Source organism: Somniosus microcephalus, chromosome 3 (assembly GCF_052327205.1).
Source record: "Somniosus microcephalus isolate GS21.2 chromosome 3, FLI_Smic_1.0, whole genome shotgun sequence".
NCBI lineage: Eukaryota > Metazoa > Chordata > Chondrichthyes > Squaliformes > Somniosidae > Somniosus > Somniosus microcephalus.
This window is the reverse complement of record NC_140989.1, coordinates 10,068,424-10,088,624: the sequence shown is the minus strand read 5'-3', so window position 1 is coordinate 10,088,624 and position 20,201 is coordinate 10,068,424. Positions and strand designations below refer to the sequence as shown.

At 49.8% G+C, this 20,201-nt stretch overlaps 1 protein-coding gene across 5 annotated transcripts in view; it reads left to right on the top strand.

The window, feature by feature from the left end:
* The window catches only part of LOC147120838 (neuronal acetylcholine receptor subunit alpha-2-like), a 36,991-nt gene extending 19,168 nt beyond the window's left edge, over positions 1-17,823 (top strand). For 3 of the 5 annotated variants that reach the window (XM_085979086.1, XM_085979082.1, XM_085979083.1), the window contains exons 5-7: positions 57-166; positions 4,001-5,033; positions 16,656-17,817. In XM_085979086.1, the coding sequence (XP_085835212.1) occupies positions 57-166; positions 4,001-5,033; positions 16,656-16,781 (1,269 nt within the window). In that variant the 3' untranslated portion in view covers positions 16,782-17,817. Of the gene's footprint in view, positions 1-56; positions 167-4,000; positions 5,034-16,655 lie in introns of those variants that run through there. The other 2 variants (XM_085979093.1, XM_085979098.1) reach the window with 2 other exon arrangements.
* Positions 17,824-20,201: the final 2,378 nt, after the last annotated feature.

Sequence of the window (20,201 nt, the reverse complement as noted above, 5' to 3'; positions counted from 1 at the left end):
CTTGTCACGTACTGTCATTATGCCTGCGGTTTTCCTAATTTTCCTGTTTTTTCCAGGAATGGTACGATTATAAACTCACGTGGGATCCTGCAGAGTTTGACAACGTTACCTCAATCCGTGTCCCCTCCGAGATGATCTGGATTCCTGATATCGTTCTTTACAACAAGTGAGTTTCACAACTACATGGGGCATAATTCCTCGGGGATTCTCCACATCGGTAGGTCTAAATACCGAGGAAGATCGGAGTAAAACTAATCAAAGTGCATAAACAAGGTTTCTGCCAATCTCACCCGACAGTATGTTGGCCGTTTGGGAGAATCTGTGAGGAGATTCTGGGTAAGGCTCACACTGCGTCCCATCAAAATCTCCCAGGGCAGGACAGCATGGGTTAGATATCGAGTAAAGCTCCCACTGCACTGTGCAATCAAACAATCCCAGGGCAGGTACAGCACGGGATAGATACAGAGCAAAGCTCGCTCTACACTGTCCCGTCAAACACTCCCAGGGCATGTCCAGTACAGGTTAGATACAGGGTAAAGATCCCTCTACACTGTCACATCAAACACTCCCAGGGCTGGTATAGCACAGGTTAAATACAGAGTAAAGCTCCCTCTACACTGTCCCATCAAACGCTCCCAGGGCAAGTACAGCCCGGGCTAGATAGAGAGTAAAGATCCCTCTACACTGACCCATCAAACAGTCCTAGGATAGTGACAGCATGGGTTAGACACGGAATAAAGCTCCCTATATCCTACCCCATCAAACACTCCCAGTGCAGGTACAGCATGGGTTAGATACAGAGTAAAGCTCCCTCTAAACTGTCCAATCCAACACTCCCAGGGTAGGTACAGCACGGGTTAGATACAGAGTTAAGCTCCCTCTACACTATCCCATCAAACAATCCCAGGGCAGATACAGTACAGGTTAGACACAGATTAAAGTTCCCTCTACACTAACCCATCAAACACTTGCAGGGCAGTTTCAGCATGGTTTAGATTCAGAGTAAAGCTCCCTCTTCACTGTCCTATCAAACACTCTCAGGGCAGGTACAGCACAGGTTAGATACACAGTAAAAATCCCTCTACACTGACCCATCAAACAGTCCTAGGATATTGACAGCATGGGTTAGATACAGAGTAAAGCTCCCTCTAAACTGTCCCATCAAACACTCCCAGGGTAGATACAGCACAGGTTAGGTACAGAGTAAAGCTCTCTCTACACTGTCCCATCAAACACTCCCAGGGCAGGTAATACAGGGGTTAGATACAGAATAAAGTTCGTTTTACATTGTCCCATCAAACACTCCCAGAGCAAGTGCAGCACGGGCTGGATACAAAATAAAGATCCTTCTGCACTGTTCCATCAAACACTCCCAGGACAGTGACAGCATAAAGCGCCCTCTAAGCTGTCCCATCAAACACTCCTAGGGCTGGTACTGCATAGGTTAGATACAGAGTAAAGCTCCCTCAACACTGTCCCATCAAACAATGACAGGGCAGGTACAGTACAGGTTAGACACAGATTAAAGCTCCCTCTACACTGTCCCATCAAACACTCCCAGGGCAGGTACAGCATGAGTTAGATACAGAGTAAAGCTCCCTCTACACTGTCCCATCAAACACTCCCAGGGCAGGTACAGCACGGGTTAGATACAGAGTAAAGCTCCCTCTACACTGTCCCATCAAACACTCCCAGGGCAGGTACAGCACGGGTTAGATACAGAGTAAAGCTCCCTCTACACTGTCCCATCAAACACTCCCAGGGCAGGTACAGCGCGGGTTAGATACAGAGTAAAGCTCCCTCTACACTATACCCGCACTGTATAAATCAGAGTGACTGACAGTGTGTGCCTGACTTAAATCCTTGTAAATGCTTCAGATGTCGGATAGTTTCAGAGTTTAAATTCACAACAATAGCTGCTTGATTTAATTAGAAAATGGAAAATCTATAAAATATAAAGCCAGTCGGTAGCCAAGATCTGGCTACAAGTTCTTCCTGTTCGTTGGATGTGACAATGGCTCAAGGGCTCCTCCTTGTGTATAGTGTAAGCAATGTACGTCATTTAGCCAGTATCCAGAACAGGTGACATGGGCGTCTTGGAGTGGAGATTGGGCCGGTGATTCTGCTGGATCAGAGACCGCTGGGTAAAACCCAATCTCTTCCATTCACTCTTGTCTCTGATGGTTTAAGTAAAGATTTTTCAGTGGTGGGTGTTGCTAGCAGTGATGGTAATGTCGCCTTGCCTTTGCTCCTGGTGTTTATGGCCATGCAGCGTGCCGCAAAGTTCACCGTCTCCGTTTTTATTGTCTGTGGTAATTTGCTGGCACAGTGGATAAGAGTTATGATCCCTACAAGGCACAGCCACAGAATTACACCATCATAGAAAGCTGGCAAATGCCTGTAGCCGTGTTGTCACAGAGTTCTGAGCTTTCTGTTTACCTGCAGGTGGCATTGATGCCAGGATAGCCGCGCGCCAGGATAGCCGCGCGCCAGGATGGCCGCGCGCCAGGATAGCCGCGCGCCAGGATAGCCGCGCGCCAGGATAGCCGGCCATGCAGCATGCCGCAAAGTTCACCGTCTCCGTTTTTATTGTCTGTGGTAATTTGCTGTCACAGTGGATAAGAGTTAAGATCCCTACAAGGCACAGCCATGGAATTACACCATCATAGAAAGCTGGCAAATGCCTGTAGCCGTGTTGTCACAGAGTTCTGAGCTTTCTGTTTACCTGCAGGTGGCATTGATGCCAGGATGGCCGTGCGCCAGGATGGCCGCGCGCCAGGATGGCCGCGCGCCAGGATGGCCGCGCGCCAGGATGGCCGCGCGCCAGGATGGCCACGCGCCAGGATGGCCCCGCGCCAGGATGGCCCCGCACCAGGATGGCCGTTCGCCAGGATAGCCGTGCACCAGGATAGCCGCATGCTGTAGGCAGCTGTTCGACTGCCCATCCTCTGCTCTGTTGCCAGGAATGAAAGCACAGCGAGGCCTCAAAGTGACCACTATTGTTACTCATTCACAGCAATTCTCACTGGACCAGGAGAGAGTCAGGTAGCGTTGTGGTTATGTTACTAGAGTGGTGAACCTATGGACTTCTCTACCACAGAAGGCAGTTGAGGCCAATTCATTAAATATATTCAAGAAGGAGTTAGATACATTTCTTAAGGCTAAAGGGATATGGGGAGAAGGCAGGGACAGGGTACTGAATTTGGATGATCAGCCATGATCGCATTGAATGGCAGAGCAGATTCGAGGGGCCGAATGGCCTACTCCTGCTCCTATCTTCTATGTTTCTATGAAATCTGCCGTCCTTACCCGGTCTGGCCTATATGTGACTCCAGTCCCACATCAACATAGTTGACTCTTAACTGCCCTTTGACCCCTCTGTTGAGGTTAACTAGGGATGGGCAATAAATGCCGGCCTTGCCAGCGACGCCTGCATCCTTAGATTGGATTAAAAAAAAGCTCCAAAGTCTTTACTTCCTCATGATTTGTGGGCACTTTCTGGAGAGATTTCATGCTTGTTTGCCAGAGAGAAAGATTTCATTTGATTTTAATGCACCTACTTGTTGGTGTTGTTTCTTTGCTGGCATCCAGCGATCAGCTTTGATGGGGGAGATTTGGACTCACTGGCAGCTGCCGGCCAGTGTCAGAGCATTAACCCGAGGGACAATGAGACAAGTACTCCAAACCAACATTGATCTCAGCGCAGCGGACAGGCCAGCTTGATTGTCGTCATCTTAACATTTTAATCAATTCAAAGTTCACTGCTCATTAACTCCGATTGATCACATAAACTGCAAGAGCTGCATCTCCGAGGGAGATAGATAGTTTATATTTAGTAAGGATCCTGGTGCACGGCTATCCTGGTGCACGGCTATCCTGGTGCACGGCTATCCTGGTGCACGGCTATCCTTGTTCGGGTTAATGTGCCAGGCTTGGCTCAGTGGTACCTTACTCCCGGGTCTCGGTGACTCTATAAACCTGTGGTGTTTGCTTGTTCCAGTGCAGATGGGGAGTTTGCTGTGACACACATGACAAAGGCTCACCTCTTCTCCATGGGCAAGGTGCAGTGGGTGCCTCCGGCCATCTACAAGAGCTCCTGTAGCATCGATGTCACATTCTTCCCCTTCGACCAGCAGAACTGCAAGATGAAATTCGGCTCCTGGACCCACGACAAGTCCAAGATCGACCTGAGGAGCATGGACAGGAACGTGGACCTCAAGGACTACTGGGAGAGTGGCGAGTGGGCAATAGTCAATGCCGTGGGCGTTTACAACAGCAAGAAGTATGACTGTTGCTATGAAGTTTATGTTGATATCACGTACTCCTTCATTATCAGGAGGCTCCCTCTTTTCTACACCATTAACCTCATCATCCCCTGTTTGCTTATCTCCTGTTTAACTGTCTTGGTTTTCTATCTGCCATCAGGCTGTGGAGAGAAGATCACTCTTTGTATATCAGTGCTGCTGTCTCTCACTGTCTTCCTGCTTCTTATAACGGAGATCATCCCCTCGACCTCCCTTGTCATCCCTTTAATCGGTGAATACCTGCTCTTCACCATGATCTTCGTCACGCTCTCCATTGTCATCACCGTCTTTGTCTTGAACGTCCATCACCGCTCGCCCAACACTCACAAGATGCCCAGGTGGGTGAGGAAGGTTTTCCTGGATTTCATCCCCCGCTGGCTGTTTATGAAGAGACCGGGACCCAAGACGGAAACATTCGCCAATCACTTCAGCCTGCTGGAGGTGAAGGTTGCCTCCTCCAAGCACTGTCCCGAAACAGAGCCCAAGGACCCCCGCTTCGGCCTGCCGCTGTGCCATGCCAGGCCGACTGGCCTGCACAGTCACCGCTACCAGTGCCGTCATGAGCTCAACAAGTACACGGGAGGGAGAGCCAATCACAGCCAGAGAACCAGTCCCAATGACTGCGCTGAGGCGGAATCCAACCTGCTGCTCTCGCCCAGCATCATCCGGGCGCTGGAGGGGGTGCATTACATCGCCAATCACCTCCGTGCCGAGGACGCAGATTTTTCAGTGAGTATGGGGTGGGGGGAGGGGCAGTCCCCACTCATTGGGGGAGGGGGTGAGAGGAGGGGAGAGGAGGGGAGGGGGCAAGGAGAGGAGGGGAGGGGGCAAGGAGAGGAGGGGGTAAGGAGAGGAGGGGAGGGGGTAAGGAGGGGAGGGGGAGAGGAGGGGGTGAGGAGGGGAGGGGGTGAGGAGGGGGTGAGGGGAGGGGGAGAGGAGGGGAGGGGGTGAGGAGGGGAGGGGAGGGGGTGAGGAGGAGAGGAGGGGAGGGGGAGAGGAGGAGGGGAGGGGAGAAGAGGGGAGGGGGTGAGGAGGGGAGGGGAGGGGGTGAGGAGGGGAGGGGAGGGGAGGGGGTGAGGAGGAGAGGAGGGGAGGAGGAGAGGAGGGGAGGGGGAGAGGAGGAGGGGAGAAGAGGGGAGGGGGAGAGGAGGGGAGGGGGAGAGGAGAGGAGGGGGAGAGGAGAGGAGGAGGGGAGGGGGAGGAGGAGGGGGGGAGAGGAGGGAAGGGGAGGGGGAGAGGAGGGGAGGAGGTGAGGAGGGGAGGGGAGGGGGTGAGGTGGGGAGGGGAGGAGGGGTGGGGAGGGGGTGAGGAGGGGAGGGGAGGGGGTGAGGGGAGGGGAGGGGGTAAGGAGAGGAGGCCCCACCCGCCGTCTCTGCATTCTTTGTTCTTTTACCTTGAGTAATTTAGGTGCCGGAGGGGAGGGGGTGAGGAGGGGAGGGGGTGGGGAGGGGGTGAGGAGAGGAGGGGAGGGGAGGGGGTGAGGAGGGGAGGGGGTGAGGTGAGGAGGCCCCACTCGTCGTCTCTGCATTCTTTGTTCTTTTACCTTGAGTAATTTAGGTGCCAGTGGCGCCCCTCTGTGGCCTGGTCGGTGAATGCAGCAACCAGCGTGAAATTGAGTCCTGGAGACGGGGAGAATCCCAGATACATTCTCAGACCCTGCTCAGATCACTAGTCTCGGCTGGGATGGCTGCAGGGGCGGGAAACCGGGCCTCAGCACCCCGGGTTAGGGAAGTGAAGGACCAGCCTGGGGTTCCTGCTACCGATTGCTGGTCATTGACCCGTGCCAGAACTCTGTGCACACGGGCAAGGGTCAGGGGTGACTATAACTCCCGCCATGGTAGAAGAGCCCACCAACACTCCCTAACTAGTCGCACGCATGATGAATAGATCCTTGGGCGAGGATCTGTCGGGGGAGGTTGGAGTGGGGCAGAGAGAAATAGCCAAATAATCTGGCACTTGATTCAGTGCGCCTAACCCGGGCCTCAACAACAGCAACTTGTATTTATATAGCACCTTTTAATGTAGCAAAACATCCCAAGGCGCTTCACAGGAGCGCAATCAAACAAAATTTGACACTGAGCCACATAAGGAGATATTAAGGCAGAAAAGAGGAAGGTTTTAGGTGTGTCTTAAAGGAGGAGAGAGAGGTAGAGAGAAGGAAACATTTAGGGAGGGAATTCCAGAGCTTAGGGCCTTGGCAGCTGAAGGCATGGCCGCCAATGGTAGATCAAAGGAAATCAGGATGTTCAAGAGGCCCGAATTAGAGGAACGCAGAGATCTTGGAGGGTTGTGGGGCTGGAGGAGGTTGCAGAGATAGGGAGGGGCGAGGACCCTGGAGGGTTTTGAAAACAAGGATCAAGGGCCAGAACGGCGTCCAGTCACTTACCCTCCTCGGAGCTCAAACTTGTTAAAGTATAGCATTGCATTTTGCAAACAAGGAGGGGGAGAGACGGCTTAACAGATATTTTAAAGCAACGTTGAACTCTGTGTCGTCTCCTCTTCAAGCTCAGTCTCCTCATCCAGAATAGTTTCAGTTCAATCAGCACAGACCTGGCAGGTGTGAGGGAGCTTAAGTTGGACTTGCAACCCAACACGCCGCGCAGTTCTGGTGTGGGCAGGGATGGGACAACAGGTGGATTTGTATCCCAAGCACAGGTCTAGGAGGGATAGTGGGCGATAGAAACCAACACAACACCTGGACTCGGATACAGTCGGATTTAGAACTCAATATGACACACCATTCTGGGAGGGGTTAGGAGTATAAAGAAAGAACTTGCATTTCTATAGCACCTTACACAACAACAACAACTTGTATTTATATAGCGCCCTTAACGTAGTAAAACGTCCCAAGGCGCTGCCCAGGATTATTTTAAGACACAAAATTTGAGACCGAGCCACATAAGGATAAATTAGGGCAGGTGACCAAAAGCTTGGTCAAAGAGGTAGGCTTTAAGGAGCGTCTTAAAGGAAGAAAGAGAGGTAGCGAGGCGGAGAGGTTTAGGGAGGGAGATCCCGAGCTTAGGGCCCAGGCAACAGAAGGCACGGCCACCAATGATGGAGCGATTATAATAAGGGATCCTCAAGAGGGCAGAATTAGAGGAGCGCAGATATCTCGGGGGGGTTGTGGGGCTGGAGGAGGTTACAGAGATAGGGAGGGGCGAGGCCAGGGAGGGATTTGAAAACAAGGATGAGAATTTTGAAATCGAGGTGCTGCTTAACTGGGAACCAATGTAGGCCAACGAGCACAAGGGTGATGGGCGAACGGGACTTGGTGCGAGTTAGGACACGGGTCAGTGAGCACAGGGGTGATGGGCGAACGGGACTTGGTGCGAGTTAGGACACGGGGCAGTGAGCCCAGGGGGTGATGGGTGAACGGGACTGGGTGTGAGTTAGGACACGGGGCAGTGAGCACAGGGGGTGATGGGTGAACGGGACTGGGTGTGAGTTAGGACACGGGGCAGTGAGCCCAGGGGGTGATGGGTGAACGGGACTGGGTGTGAGTTAGGACACGGGGCAGTGAGCACAGGGGGTGATGGGTGAACGGGACTGGGTGTGAGTTAGGACACGGGGCAGTGAGCACAGGGGGTGATGGGTGAACGGGACTGGGTGTGAGCTAGGACACGGGGCAGTGAGCACAGGGGGTGATGGGTGAACGGGACTGGGTGCAAGTTAGGACACGGGGCAGCGAGTTTTGGATGAGCTCAAGTTTACGTAGGGTGGAATGTGGGAGACCAGCGAGGAGTGCGTTGGAGGTAACAAAGGTATGGATGAGGGTTTCAACCACAGGACATCCCATAGTGCTTTGCAGCCAATGAAGTAATTTTGAAGTGTGATCACTGTTGTAACTTAGGAAACACAACAGCCAATTTGCGCACAGCAAACTCCCACAAACAGCAATGTGATAATGACCAGATAATCTGTTTTTGTTATGTTGGTTGAGGGATAAATATTGCCAGAACACTGGGGAGACTCCACTGCTCTTCTTCAAAATAGTGCCATGGGATCTTTTATGTCCACCTGAGAGGGCAGACAGGGCCTCGGTTTAACGTCTCATTTGAAAGACGGCACCTCCGACAGTGCAGTACTCCCTCAGCACTGCACTGGGATTGTTGGCCTGGATTATATCCTCAAGTCTCATGGAGTGGGACTTGAACCTAAACCTTCTGACTCAGAGGCGAGAGTGCCGCCCACTGAGTTGTCCCATGGCTGATGCGGTTTGCATTTGGGGTTCGGGTATAGTTGGATTTGGAACCCAACACGACACCCAGTTCTGGGATTGGTTCTGTCACGGTCACTGAAGCGATGTGCTTGTCCTGGGAGGGTGTACCGGTACCCTGATGCTGAGCACGGTTCTGGGAACTATTGCAAACCAACAACTCACGGCCTTCAGTTTTCATTCATTGCGTCTTTGCCAGGGTGTAAAGCACAGAAATCACCTCCCATCCCAGCCCAGCCCAAACCACACTGCAAACCACTGACCTCATCCAAACTAACACCAGGACTGCTGGGAATACACAGCGACTACGGGAATAGACGGCAGGAAGATATTGAGCCTTTCCCAGAACCTCTCTCTTCCAGAATTTTTTGGTTTCATTTCTGACTTCTGTATTGATTTCTTTGTGGGTTCAATGACGAGACATTTATGAAAGAGAATGTCTTTTAATCTAAAGTCTGTTCAACTCTTTATACAGCATTTACAGGAGACATCATGCTAGTGATGCATCTAGAACGAAACTGAAACTAAACTAAACTGCCTTGCTTGTCTCGGTCACATGCCCTCTGCTGGTCAGGCACAAGCAATCAATACATACAAACATGCTGGTAAGGCATCATAATCAAACAGGCAAATACCATCTCTATTTGCTGATATCATTACAACTTCCAGCAGTTACGGTATTCTTCCCTTTTCATTTGTCCTTGTCTGACATTGGCCCAGAAATTCGGGTCGGGGGCTTCCTGCGGGTGCAAGCCCCCGACCTGCACTTATCTAGCGCACCAGCCGTTGAGCTGTGGGCCCCCGTGGAATTCCGATCCTGGGCCTGCTCCAGCTGCTGGCGCACAGTGCTTGCGTATCCCAGGGGCGCAGTTAGTTCGATGCGTCCCCTGGGATCACGTGGGCCATGGGGAGCCAATCAAAGCAGGGAATGCTCCATTCATAAGATTGACAGGAAGAGCTGTCAAAACTTATAAATACTATGGCCCCAAAACATCACTAAATCTTCAAATAAATTTTTTTTTAAATCACATTTTTTAAATAAACTATAAATTACATGAAATAACTATTTTAAACAATTTAAATTTTTGAAAAAACTAATTTTATTTTCTAACGGGGTTAAAAATAAACTTACCTTTCATTAAAGTATTTAAAAATAATAAACCTGTGGAAAAAGTGTTTTAATTTTAATTAATTCACCACCTACCTTGTAAAAAGCTGGCCTTACGCCTGCTTTTTAAATGTGTAACTCCTGGAGACTTACCTTCCCGGAGAAACCTGCAAAAAAAAACGTAAGTTCAATGCGCACGCGCTGCCTCTCCTGTGCACGCATTCCACCTCTTAACCCCTTCTTTCAGAGGACCGGAAGTGCCGGTTTCCCACGCATGCGCAGTGCATGCAGGAAACCGGCACTTCCATTGGGCTTACGGGTGAGTACCCCGTGCGTACTCACCCGTGGAGACCCGAATTTCTGCCCCAATATTAACCTTCACTGCTCACATCCCAAGTCCTGCACGTCAGTCTCTCATTTTAATTCCTGTTTGTATGGTCTCTGGTTTATTGAAACATAAACATATGAAACATCTCCTAAAAAATGTACAGCTGGGGGTGGGAGGAGAGGTGGTCGTATAACATGATGACATCAATTTACCAATCAGATTCACCCTGTTGATCACTCACTGTTCTCTATAATGTTAAGGTTATAAAGCCCAAAACTGGATCTTTTCCAATCACCTGATGAAGTCCAGACCATTGATTAGTTTGGGCAGAATATTGATGAGAGATACTGATTGTTTGTGACAGACAACAGTGCTGAAATTACTGGTGGAATCGACTCAAATGGACATTTAGAAAGGGCAGAGGTTCTGGAAATAGATTTCAAACTGCAATTTTATTCCTGTGTTAGTCTTAGTTGACACTGTGCTGAAAGAGCCAGCCAGACAGAAAGACTGGGGCCAGAGATTGGATCCCACTGGAATGGGAGCTCGATCCCGGCGCTGTGCTCGCTGCTCGTGCCTAATCAGGATATTGTTCCACCGGCCTCATTTACTACCGGCGAGTGGCGAGCGCCAATTGCTGCCTCACCGGTCCCAGGCTGGGTGGGGGTGGGTGGAGTGGGACCGGATTGGGCACCAGTCGAGGGGGTGAGTAGAGTCTGGGAAGGGGGGGGAGGCAATTGGGAGGGGTGGGGGGGGGGTGCGGTGTGGGGCGGGGGTAGCCCTGACCAGCAGCGGCCTGTGGGTTTAATAACAACAACTTGTATTTATATAGCGCCTTTAATGTAGTAAAACTTCCCAAGCGCTTCACAGGACTATTCTAAGACAAAGGATTTGACACCAAGCCATATAAGGAGAAATTAGCGCAGGTGACCAAAAGCTTGGTCAAAGAGGTAGTTTTTAAGGAGCGTCTTAAAGGAGGAGAGAGAGGTAGCGAGGTGGAGAGGTTTAGGCAGTGAATTCCAGAGCTTAGGGCCCAGGCAACAGAAGGCACAGCCACCAACGGTTGAGCAATTGTAATCTGTTTTCACCTGTAATAATAACCTGTAATCTGGATGCTCAAGAGGGCAGAATTAGAGGAGCGCAGATATCTTGGGGGGGGGGGTTGTGGGGCTGGAGGAGATAACAGAGATAGGGAGGGTCGAGGCCATGGAGGGATTTGAAAACAAGGATGAGAATTTTGAAATCGAGGCGCTGCTTAACCGGGAGCCAATGTAGGTCAGCGAGCACAGGGGTGATGGGCGAATGGGACTTGGTGCGAGTTAGGACATGGGCAGACGAGTTTTAGAGCACCTCAAGTTTACGGAGGGTGGAATGTGGGAGGCCGGCCAGGAGTGCGTTGGAATAGTCAAGTCTAGAGGTAACAAAGGCAGGGATGAGGGTTTCAGCAGCAGATAAGCTGAGGCAGGGGCGGAGACGGGCAATGTTACGGAGGTGGAAGCAAGCAGTCTTAGTGATGCCGTGTATATGTGGTCGGAAACTCATTTCAGGGTCAAATATGACACCAAGGTTGTGAACAGTGTGGTTCAGCCTCAGACAGATGTTAGGGAGAGGGATGTTAGGGAGAGGGATGGATTCAGTGCCTAGGGAACGGAGTTTGTGGCGGGTCCCGAAAACAATGGCTTTGGCCTTCCCAATATTTAATTGAAGAAAATTTCTGCTCATCCAGAACTGGATGTCAGACAAGCAGTGTGACAATTTAGACACTGTGGAGGGGTTGAGAGAAGTGCCGTGGTGAGGTAGAGCTGGGTGTCGTCAGTGTACATGTGGAAACTGACGCTGTGTTTTCGGATGATGTCACCGAGGGGCAACATGTAGATGAGAAATAGGAGGGGCCAAGGATAGATCCTTGGGGGACACCAGAGGTAACCATGCGGGAGCGGGAAGAGAAGCCATTGCAGGTGATTCTCTGGCTATGATTAGATAGATAAGAATGGAACCAGGCGAGTGCAGTCCCACCCAGCTGGACGACGGTGGAGAGGCATTGGAGAAGGATGGAGTGGTCAACCGTGTAACAGGCTGGAGACCAGTCAAGAATTAATATAGAATTACACTTGGACACATCAAAATTACAACATGGAAACAGGTCATTGATCCCAAACAGTCTCTGTTGGTGCTTATCCCCACAGGAACAGTTGCATCAACTTGTAATCCATTGAGTTTAGAAAGTCAGGGGTGAACTAATTCAGGGGTTTTAAATGTTAAAAGGATTTGACAGGGTAGATACAGATAATCTATTCCATCTGGTGGGGGAGTCCAGGGCAAACACAGAAACATAGAGGATAGGAGCAGGAGTAGGCCATTCGGGCCCTCGAGCCTGCTCCGCCATTCAATGAGATCATGGCTGATCATCCAAATTCAGTACCCTGTCCCTGCTTTCTCCCCATATCCCTTGATCCCTTTAGCCTTAAGAAATATATCTAACTCCTTGAATATATTTAATGAATTGGCCTCAACTGCCTTCTGTGGTAGAGAATTCCACAGGTTCACCACTCTCTGGGTGAAGAAATTCCTCCTCATTTCTGTCCTAAATGGCTTACCCCTTATCCTTAGACTGTGACCCCTGGTTCTGGACTCCCCCGACATCAGGAACATCCTTGCTGCATCTAGTCTGTCGAGTCCTGTTAGAATTTTATAAGTTTCAATGAGATCCCCTCTCATTCTTCTAAACTCTGGCGAATATAAGCCTAATCGACCCAATCCCTCTTCATATGTCATTCCTGCCATCCCAGCTATCAGTCTGGTGAATCTTTGCTGCGCTCCCTCCATGGCAAGAACATCCTTCCTCAGATAAGGCGACCAAAACTGCACACAATACTCAAGGTGTGGTCTCACCAAGGCCCTGTACAACTGCAGCAAGACATCCTTGCTCCTGTACTCGAACCCTCTCGCTATGAAGGCCAGCATACCATTTGCCTTCTTAACCGCCTGCTGCACCTGCATGCTTACCTTCAGTGACTGGTGCACAAGGACACCCAGGTCTCTTTGCACTTCCCCTTCTCCCAATCTATTGCCATTCAGATAATAATCTGCCTTCCTGTTTTTGCCACCGAAGTGGATAACCTCGCATTTATCCACATTATACTGCATCTGCCATGCATCTGCCCAATCGCCCAACCTGTCCAAATCATACTGGAGTTAATCTGCATCCTCCTCACAGCACACGTGCCCACCCAGCTTTGTGTCGGGGGGCATAACCTTAAAATTAGAGCCAGGCTATGAAATAGGAAACGTTTTGATGTTGGGTCAGTTGGAGCTTTCAAAGCTGAGATCAATAGATTTTTGTTGAGTAAGGGTATCGAGGGATACGGAACAAAGGCAAGTAAATGGAGTTCAGGTGCAGATCAGCCATGATGTACAGTAAATCAATGGCAGAACAGGCTCCAGGTCCTAATCCCATGTTCCCTTTTCACTTTCTTCCTTTCCTTCAACCACCTGTCTAACCCATTCTTAACTGTTGGCATGGGTGGGGAATTTCTTCGGACTGCAAAAGCTACACTGATATAACCCCGTTTAGGTCCCTGATAGGGGAGAGTGTACATGTGTTGTGGGAGGAGATTAAATGGGTGGGTAGAGTCTGTGATAGGGGAGAGTGTACATGGGCTGTGGGAGGGGATTAAATGGGTGGGGAGAGTCTGTGATAGGGGAGAGTGTACATGGGCTGTGGGAGGAGATTAAATGGGTGGGTAGAGTCTATGATAGGGGAGAGTGTACATGTGTTGTGGGAGGAGATTAAATGGGTGGGTAGAGTCTGTGATAGGGGAGAGTGTACATGGGCTGTGGGAGGAGATTAAATGGGTGGGGAGAGTCTGTGATAGGGGAGAGTGTACATGGGCTGTGGGAGGAGATTAAATGGGTGGGTAGAGTCTGTGATAGGGGAGAGTGTACATGGGCTGTGGGAGGAGATTAAATGGGTGGGTAGAGTCTGTGATAGGGGAGAGTGTACATAGGCTGTGGGAGGAGATTAAATGGGTGGGTAGAGTCTGTGATAGGGGAGAGTGTACATAGGCTGTGGGAGGAGATTAAATGGGTGGGTAGAGTCTGTGATGGGGAGAGTGTACATGGGCTGTGGGAGGAGATTAAATGGGTGATTAGAGTCTGTGATAGGGGAGAGTGTACATGGGCTGTGGGAGGAGATTAAATGGGTGGGTAGAGTCTGTGATAGGGGAGAGTGTACATGGGCTGTGGGAGGAGATTAAATGGGTGGGTAGAGTCTGTGATAGGGGAGAGTGTACATAGGCTGTGGGAGGAGATTAAATGGGTGGGTAGAGTCTGTGATAGGGGAGAGTGTACATGGGCTGTGGGAGAAATAGGATTGATTGGCTAAATTATATTGCCTTCGTCCTTTCATTTATGATCTTGAAGGAGACTGCACTAACCCGCTGCTACCAGGACCCTGTAAATAAATTGTATCTTATATATCAACATGGCCTCTTTCAGCACCACAAGATTTGACAACACTCAAGAGCCACAAACACGACTGCTTCCCCTTCATACAAAGGTCAAAGTTTGCAATTGAATCCAATTATAAGACCGGCCTGTGTACTGGATATTACTGAAATAAGATAGGAACATTGAAGAGGGCAGTTGGAGCCTCCTACAACTCAATTAGCATCATAGAATCATAGAATAGTACAGCATTCGGCCCGTCGACTGCAGGCTGCACCAGCCTTTCCGAAGAGCAATGCAGTCAGTCCCACTCCCCGCTCTCTTTCTCCAGAGCCCTGTAATTTTTTCTCCTTCAAGTATTTATCCAATTCCCTTTTGAAGGCTAATATTGAATCTGCCTCTCAGGCAGCGCATTCCAAATCCCAACCACTCGCTGCGTAAAAAAGTTTTTCCTCATGTCGCCTCTGGTTCTTTTGCCAATCACCTTGAATCTGTGCCCTCTGGTTATCGACCCCTCAGCCATTGGAAACAGTTTCTCTTTATTTACTCGATCTAAACCCTTCATGATTTTAAACACCTCCATCAAATCTCCACTTAGCCTTCTTTGCTCCAAGGAGAACAACCCCAGCTTCTCCAGTCTATCCACGTATACCATCCCTGGAACTGTCTTGTTTTACACACTTTGTATAAAACTAATAAATTGCAGGACAACGGAGTATTACAGTTTAACTCTTTTATTAACCATTAGGTCTGTGATCTTACTCATAACAGCACAGTGGGGAAAGCCTGGCATTAGGACCCCTAGCCTGGGTCTTCCAAACAATAGTATTCCTTACAGAAGCCTGCGGGCCAATGATAATTCAATATGAAAATGTTACAGAACCATTCTAGTAAATCTCTTCTGCACCCTCTCCAAAGCCTTCACATCCTTCCTAAAGTGTGGTGCCCAGAATTGGACACAATAGTCTAGCTGGGGCCGAACTAATGTTTTATATAGTTTTAGCATAACTTCCGGGCTTTTGTACTCTCTGCCTCTATTTACAAAGCCCAGGATCCCATGAGCTTTATTAACTGATTTGTTAACCTGTCCTGCCACCTTCAAAGATTTATGCACACGCACCTCAAGGCCTCTCTGTTCTTGAAACCCCTTTAAAATTGTGCCATTTAGTGTGTCTGGTCTTTCCTCATTCTTCCTGCCAAAATGTATCACCCCACACTTCTCTGCTGATCTCACACATCATCGCTGAATGCTTCACCACCACCATCTGATAGACGAGAGTGTTACAAAGTGTTGCTACCCGTAGAGCGATTCTCGATTCAAACATCGAGTAGAATCATTTTACAGACATTCACAGATGGGAGTCGGATCCCCAACTCTGGCTGATGTGTTCCTGGAGCTTTCAGCAGATGACCTAACGCTGTTCGAGACTGAGTCACTCCGCAGCAAATTCGATACGGAAAAAGCGGGAAAGTTCCGCTTGATGTTTGGCTTGTTAGGAATTTAATACGGAGAAATTTCTGTACTCGGAGGCTGGTTGGAATGTGGAACTCGCTACCGCAGGAAGTGGTTGAGGCGAATAGCTCAGATGCTTTCAAAAGGAAACTAGAGGAGTACATGAGAGAAAAGGGAGGAGAAAGATCTGCTGAAAGGCTGAGATGAGGTGGATAGAATGGGAGGAGTCTCGTGTGAAGTATAAAGACCAGCACAGACCAGTTGGGCCGAATGGCCAGTTTCTGTGCGGTATATTCGATGTATTTCAATGTAATGTGGCTGCAACGAAAAAAGTGCAAATTCCCTGTGATTTTTCTCCCGGGTCTGCTCGCAGCAGTGTCCGGGAGATTAATCTTTAATTCCCGGGGAATCCAGGACAACCCTGGAGGATTGGCAACCCTATATGGAAGGCCCCACAGTTTCCCTAACTGTAACTCACTCAATACACATCGCAAACTCCCTTTCACAGAACAGGGCAGAGGAGAGTGGACCATCTCCCGAGGGATCTGCCTGGTAGATGTCACCTTTGACCCACCTGGGAGGACGAGGGATGTCTGCACCTGGCTTCTGCCCTGAGGGGGAAAGTGGGCCCTGGAAATGCTCTGACCACAGACAGGAAACGAGGCCTGGTCCCCAGACCAGGGAACGCCCCAGCTAATAGTCGGATTTAGCACCGGCACCATTCCACTGAGAAGAAATTCTCCACCTGGTCAGATTTAACCTTTTCTTTTCCTCCCCGCGCCCCTTCCTTTCCCTTCCAGGTAAAAGAAGACTGGAAGTATGTCGCCATGGTGATTGACCGGATCTTTCTCTGGATATTCATCATCGTCTGCCTGCTGGGAACGTTTGGACTATTCCTCCCACCTTGGCTGGCGGGAATGATTTGAAGAGCCTCCTGTGTAACGTGGGGAGAAGGAGAGGACTAGAAGCAGGGAGTGGTTGAGCTGCGATGTGGGGGGAGCAGCTCATGGGAACTCACCCACCCTCACCCCCAAAATACACAACGTGAAAACTGTTTAACGGCCGGACACAAGGGATTAACTCACAGCCCATGCACTAAGCCCAACTCTCTCTCTGCCTGATTGCATTATTCATATTAATGTTTTCATGAAAATGGATATTAAATAAACTTAATAAATAATCATTTTAAAAATGTGGCTGGAAAGACATAAAATAACATATTTTGTTCATCACGCAGTAATTTGACCATAAACAGTTTGATACTTTTTTGCTTTGTCGATTTACAATATTCTAGAAACCATTTGCATCTCCTTCAAGTCCCCCCGACGATTCTGCGGACGTGTTAGAAGCAAAGGGACTGCAGTTTCTCAGCCAGGGCTGATTCCCCTCCCCTCTCCTCTCGGAATTCCCCCTCAGTCTGTGTGGCAAATCTGGTCGGACATATTCCTGGAGGATTCCCCACAGGACCTCCCGCCTCCACCGCCCCAGCCCCAAGGCCCCCACCATTGGTTCCCTGACAGGTCCCTCCTCGTGGTGTCCCGCTTTCCCGTGGCCAATGGGAAAGCAGCTAGACTCCTCATTACCGGATTGGGATATTTTTGGCTGTCACTCAAACAGCCTTTTACTGCATCGCCAATATTTTACTCGCTTATAAACAATCAATTCCAGTAAAATGAAAAAGACACACAATTTTCTGTTAATGCCCAGGTTGCTCACAGCAGCATTATTGCTTGGAGACTCCAAGACAATCCTGGAGCATTGGCAAACTTAGTGTAAAAGCTGCTGTGAATTACATTGACGGGGACAGTGCAGAGGGAGCTTTACTCTGTATCTAACCCGTGCTGTACCTGCCCTGGGAGTGTTTGATGGGACAGTGTAGAGGGAGCTTTACTCTATCTAACCCGTGCTGTACCTGCCCTGGGAGTGTTTGATGGGACAGTGTAGAGGGAGTTTTACTCTGTATCTAACCCGTGCTGTACCTGCCCTGGGAATGTTTGATGGGACAGTGTAGAGGGAGTTTTACTCTGTATCTAACCCGTGCTGTACCTGCCCTGGGAGTGTTTGATGGGACAGTGTAGAGGGAGCTTTACTCTGTTTCTAACCTGTGCTGTACCTGCCCTGGGAGTATTTGATGGGACAGTGTAGAGGGAGCTTTACTCTGTATCTAACCCGTGCTGTACCTGCCCTGGGAGTGTTTGATGGGACAGTGTAGAGGGAGCTTTACTCTGTATCTAACCCGTGCTGTACCTACCCTGGGAGTATTTGATGGGACAGTGTAGAGGGAGCTTTACTCTGTATCTAACCCGTGCTGTACCTGCCCTGGGGGTGTTTGATGGGACAGTGTAGAGGGAGCTTTACTCTGTATCTAACCCGTGCTGTACCTGCCCTGGGAGTGTTTGATGGGACAGTGCAGAGGGAGCTTTACTCTGTATCTAACCCATGCTGTACCTGCCCTGGGAGTGTTTGATGGGACAGTGTAGAGGGAGCTTTACTCTCTATCTAACCCGTGCTGTACCTGCCCTGGGAGTGTTTGATGGGACAGTGCAGAGGGAGCTTTACTCTGTATCTAACCCATGCTGTACCTGCCCTGGGAGTGTTTGATGGGACAGTGTAGAGGGAGCTTTACTCTGTATCTAACCCATGCTGTAGCTGCACTGGGAGTGTTTGATGGGACAGTGTAGAGGGAGCTTTACTCTCTATCTAACCCGTGCTGTACCTGCCCTGGGAGTGTTTGATGGGACAGTGCAGAGGGAGCTTTACTCTGTATCTAACCCATGCTGTACCTGCCCTGGGAGTGTTTGATGGGACAGTGTAGAGGGAGCTTTACTCTGTATCTAAATCATGCTGTACCTGCCCTGGGAGTGTATTTTTTTTTCCACCCCTTTGTTTTGGGTTTTACCTTCCCCCCCCCTTTCCTTTTTTTTCTCTCTCCCACATGGCAGCTGTCTCCCATCCTGCCAGTACACTTCACACCTAATCTGAGCCGTCTTTTGTCTCCACTGTCCTATCACCATCTCGTCTGGTTTTGAATGCCTCTTAATGTCTCTTCACTTCTTTTGTTCTCTCCCAGCCCTGCCTTCGATCTATTTCATTTCCTTTCCAGTTTTGAAAAAGGGTTTCGACCTGAAACGTCAACTATAATTTCTCTCCACGAATGTTGCCTGACCTGCTGAGTTTTTCCAGCATTTTCTGTTGTTATTTCGGATTTCCAGCATCTGCAGTATTTTGCTATCCTACCCTGGAATGTTTGATGGGAAAGTTTAGAGGGAGATTTACTCTGTATCTAACCCGTGCTGTACCTGTCCTGGGAGTGTTTGATGGGACAGTGTAGAGGGAGCTTTACTCTGTATCTAACCCGTGCTGTACCTGCCCTGGGAGTGTTTGATGGGACTGTGCAGAGGGAGCTTTACTCTGTATCTAACCCGTTCTGTACCTGCCCTGGGAGAATTTGATGGGACAGTGTAGAGGGAGCTTTACTCTGTATCTAACTCCGTGCTGTACCTGCCCTGGGAGTGTTTGATGGGACAGTGTAGAGGGAGCTTTACTCTGTATCTAACTCCGTGCTGTACCTGCCCTGGGAGTGTTTGATGGGACAGTGTAGAGGGAGATTTACTCTGTATCTAACCCGTGCTGTACCTGCCCTGGGAGTGTTTGATGGGACAGTGTAGAGGGAGCTTTACTCTGTATCTAACTCCGTGCTGTACCTGCCCTGGGAGTGTTTGATGGGACAGTGTAGAGGGAGCTTTACTCTGTATCTAACCCATGCTGTACCTGCCCTGGGAGTGTTTGATGGGACTGTGCAGAGGGAGCTTTACTCTGTATCTAACCCTGTGCTGTGCTGTGCCTGCCCTGGGAGTGTTTGATGGGACCGTGCAGAGGGAGCTTTACTCTGCATCTAACCAGTGCTGTACCTGTCCTGGGAGTGTTTGATGGGACAGTGTAGAGGGAGCTTTACTCTGTATCTAACCCGTGCTGTACCTGCCCTGGGAGTGTTTGATGGGAAAGTGTAGAGGGAGCTTTACTCTGCATCTAACCAGTGCTGTACCTGTCCTGGGAGTGTTTGATGGGAGAGTGTAGAGGGAGTTTTATTCTGTATCTAACCCGTGCTGTACCTGCCCTGGGAGTGTTTGATGGGAAAGTGTAGAGGGAGCTTTACTCTGTATCGAACTCGTGCTGTACCTGCCCTGGGAGTGTTTGATGGGACAGTGTAGAGGGGGCTTTACTTACTATCTAACCCGTGCTGTACCTGCCCTGGGAGTATTTGATGGTGACAGTGTAGAGGGAGCTTTACTCTGTATCTAACCCGTGTTGTACCTGCCCTGGGAGTGTTTGATGGGACAGTGTAG